The following is a 3806-nucleotide window of genomic DNA, read 5'->3' as shown; positions in this document are numbered from 1 at the left end:
TTATCAATCTGTAATAAAAAACGTGAGGAAATTCTGTCTTTTTTAAAGACAAACATTTTTGAGGCGAAATACCCAAAAAGAAGTTTGTAAAAAAATGTATTTTTTAGTTTCCGGTTTATGTGGTTATTGAAAGTATAATTACAAACAGAACAAGAGACAAATTGGAATGACTGAGATTAAGCGGTTTTAAGCTAACAGCTGACCAAGATGTTTATTGAACTAGTTAAAAATTATTTTTAAAAATTATTCATTAAATACATTCACTTTTATAACATTAGTATAGGTAAGGACTTCAATGAATGCCAAACGCCTGCACCTACACACTTTCATGTACACCAAGGACGAAATATTGTTGAGAAAAAGCTGAGAAGAGTTAGTTTGGTAATCTGTGATCTTGTCTCTGACTACAAACTATAAATTGTTTAAGGCGACTCCGTAAACGCAAGTTATCAGCCTCCTAGTTGACAAGCAATACTGGTATAGGTAGATATTTTGAAATTGACCGCGCCTATTCATTGGCAAAGGGTGGCAACGTCGCAAGGATTATGTTCTCCTATTAGCTGCTGCTGAAAAGGTGTGTGCAGAACTCACCTAGCCTTAGCAGATACGGGGGATGCGTTGGAATTGGCGGTACCTGCCCGAGGTACCATGGAGATGAATCGGGACAGCGCGGAGGCCCTCACGCGAACGATGGTGTTTCTCGTGTGACTGCCAGTCAGTCTAAGATTGCACACGTCTAGTTCGCCAGCACTTGAACTACCTGCAAACCATTTAAATGCAACGGTGAGATGGAGGTGTTGAGTGGATGGAGATAGAGGCGGTTTTACCGTTGCTGTGTCCTGGACCCGACTCGGGGCTCGAGGGCGGTGTCAGAGTGGTTGGGTTTCTTGTCACCAGCCTCAGTTGCAAGGTGTCGCCGTTCCGGTGGTAGGAGTCGTCGTCCTCCTCTTCCTCTTCATCGTCGATCGGTTCCTGCAAGCAAAACTCCGTACTCATCTGCCTGCAAGTTGGCGCCTCCCTCGATTTACCTGTTTTACCAAAACTGCACAACTGAGCGCGCCGTCCCAGGAGATGGGCGAACTCGCACTGCTCAGTCCATCCAGTCGATGGTCGGCAAACTCCTCCAGGCTGGTCACTTCGTACCAGCTGCATCTGGCGCTGTCCGGGATTTTTTTGTAGGATTGCATTTTGGGCTCGTCTTTGAGGTAGCGTTCCATCTCGTAGCATGTCTGGAAATTACTCACATTTTAGACGAGAAAGTGGTTATCGATGGGGGCGGTTGAGATGACAATATGGACCAGGTGTAGACCACAAAACGTGCATAGTATCTGGATTAAAAACCGACATTTTTGGGAAAAAAGAGGAGTTTTAATCCAAGATTGTACGTTTTGTGGTCCAGACGCGCYGTTTTACGCCTCGCAAGTCAGAGCAAGCAACTTTGGTAGCTACCGTCCAAAATCACTTAAGTTTGSAAATTCRTCATTGAATCTGAAGCTCTAAAGGCATTTTAATGAAATCTTGCGCTATTTAACGCTGAAAYCGCCAACTTTCTTGCTGTTTTTGTTTTCGAAAAAGACACATTTTGGCATGACACACAGTTGGCTATGAATTTTCAAGTATCAAAACCGTTAAAAAAGCTTGAAAATGTTGTGGATTCAACCTTTCCAAACACATTAAGAAGGTTTTTTGCTTTTTGTTGATAWAATTGGCCGCTTTCTGCTTGTTCCAGTTTTAGAAAAAAGCTCAGTTTTCRGAATAATWGCAGTCTTTCTAGTCTATAATGGATGGAACAAGTTTGAAAAATATTTGAAAAATCCCTRAAGGAGCCACCAATTCGAAACTTTCACATCACTTTTARYGGGTTTCGGGATAAATAATCATAAAACCGGCTACKGTTTAGCTGCTTTAGTTTGACCAAAACTTGCGTTTTTTTATGGCTGCAAAAGCCGGCGTTTYTGATATAATCATTTAASWTTRAAAATTCACAAAAAAATCCCTAAAGTTGTCATAAACTCGAAACTTTCTCAGAAATTTAAGTGAACTTTGCAGTATTTAACTAAAAATCCGCAACKCTGTCGCARCATTAGTTTTSGAAAAATTTACAGTTTTTAGGGCGATKGCAGAAAACCGATGTTGTCTTTTCATATGAAAGTTTAAAAAKTCGTCAAAAAATCGCTGAAGACGTCCTTAATGCCAAACCTTYCCAACGACTTAAGTGGGTTTTCTGCTAACGAACTCTACAATCCGTTACTTTTTGGCTTGTTCTCTTTGAGARAAAATTGCATTTTTTTGAAATGACCGCARAAAGTCGCTGTWGGATAAAATCGCCTGRAAGTACAGAAATGCGGTAAAAAATCCTTCAAGAAGTCATCAAGTCGAAACTTAAGGCACTTTGAGTGAGCTTTGCGCTATTTAATCCTAAAACCGGTARCTTTCGTGCTGTTTCGGTTTTSGAAAAAATCACATTTTTCCGGAACAGTGCTGAAGCTGAACTACTATGAATTTTCAAGTTTCAAAACAGTTAGAAAAAAATTTAAAACATCGGGGAATCAAAAGTTTCAAAACACATTAAGAAGGTTTTTTGCTTTTTGTTGATAAAATTGGCCGCTTTCTGCTTGTTCCAGTTTAAAAAAAAAGCTCAGTTTTCGGAATAWTTGCAGTCTTTCTAGTCTATAATGGATGGAAYAAGTTTGAAAAATMYYTGAAGAATCCCTGARCCACCAATTCKAAACTTTCACAKCACTTTTAGTAGGTTTCGGGATAMATAATCATAAMACCGGCTRCTGTTTAGCTGCTTTAGTTTGACCAAAACTTGCGTTTTTTATGGCTGCAAAAGCCGGCGTTTTTGATATACTTCATYATTTAASWTTGAAAATTCAYAAAAAAATCCCKAAAGTTGTCATAAACTCGAAACTWTCTCAGAAAWKTAAGWGAACTTTGCASTATTTAACTAAAAATCCGCAACGTTCTCGCAGCATTASTTTTCGAAAAATTTATARTTTTTAGRGTGCTTGCAAAAAACCGATGTTGTCTTTTCATATRAAAGTTTAAAAAGTCGTCAAAAAATCGCTGAAGACGTCCTTAATTCCAAACCTTCACAACCACTTAAGTGGGTTTTCTGCTAACGAACTCTACAATCCGTTACTTTTTGGCTTGTTCTCTTTGAGAGAGGTAAAAAATCCTTCAAGAAGTCATCAATTCGAAACTTTTAAGACACTTTGAGAACTTCTGTCTGTTTTCGTTTTGGAGAAAACCTCAGTTTTCGAAATAACTGTAAAACACTTTTATGGTCTGTAATGGCATAAGTGTGAAAAATCATTGAAAAATCCCTGAAGGAGCTATCAATCCGAAACTTTCACAGCACTTTTAGTGGGTTTCGGGCTAAATAACTAAAATACCGAGTACTGCTTAGCTGCTTCAGTTTCAGGAAATTTGAGTTTTTCTAAAATGGCTGCAGATGATATAATTATTTAAGTTTAAAAATTCATAAAAAAATCCCTAAAGTTGTTATCAATTCGAAACTGTCAGAAAACTAAGTGAACTTTGCACTATTTAGCTAAAAAATCGACAAGGATCTCGCAGCATTAATTTTCCAACAATTTATAGGTTTTAGGGTGATTTCAGAAAATCGACGTTGCCTTTTCATGTAAAAGTTTAAAAATTCATCGAAAAATCCCTGAAAGCCTCAGCAATTCGAAACCTTTACAACGAATTAAGTGGGTTTTCTGCTAACGAACTCTACAATCGGCTACTTTTTGGTTCGTTCACTTTGAGAGAAAATTATATAAAGTAGCTCGAAAGTCCGG

The 3806-nt window shown here is 38.2% G+C and overlaps 2 protein-coding genes across 2 annotated transcripts in view; one reads left to right on the top strand and one right to left on the bottom strand.

Annotated features, from left to right (window-relative positions):
* The window catches only part of LOC125505583 (Krueppel-like factor 6), a 6627-nt gene that overhangs the window by 1446 nt on the left and 1375 nt on the right, over positions 1–3806 (top strand). The gene's annotated exons all lie outside the window — the stretch shown is intronic.
* Positions 494–3806, bottom strand: part of LOC109541802 (Krueppel-like factor luna) — a 149479-nt gene continuing 146166 nt past the window's right edge. The window contains exons 2-4 of the mRNA XM_019910769.2: positions 1029–1229; positions 828–972; positions 494–760 (exon numbers count right to left, since the gene is read on the bottom strand). Coding sequence (XP_019766328.1) covers positions 588–760; positions 828–972; positions 1029–1229 — 519 coding nt within the window. The 3' untranslated portion in view covers positions 494–587. The remainder of the gene's footprint in view (positions 761–827; positions 973–1028; positions 1230–3806) is intronic.

This window comes from Dendroctonus ponderosae, unplaced genomic scaffold, assembly GCF_020466585.1.
Source record: "Dendroctonus ponderosae isolate FM_Combo_2020 unplaced genomic scaffold, Dpon_F_20191213v2 Dpon_F_20191213_9, whole genome shotgun sequence".
NCBI lineage: Eukaryota > Metazoa > Arthropoda > Insecta > Coleoptera > Curculionidae > Dendroctonus > Dendroctonus ponderosae.
This window is presented reverse-complemented; position numbering and strand designations above follow the sequence as displayed.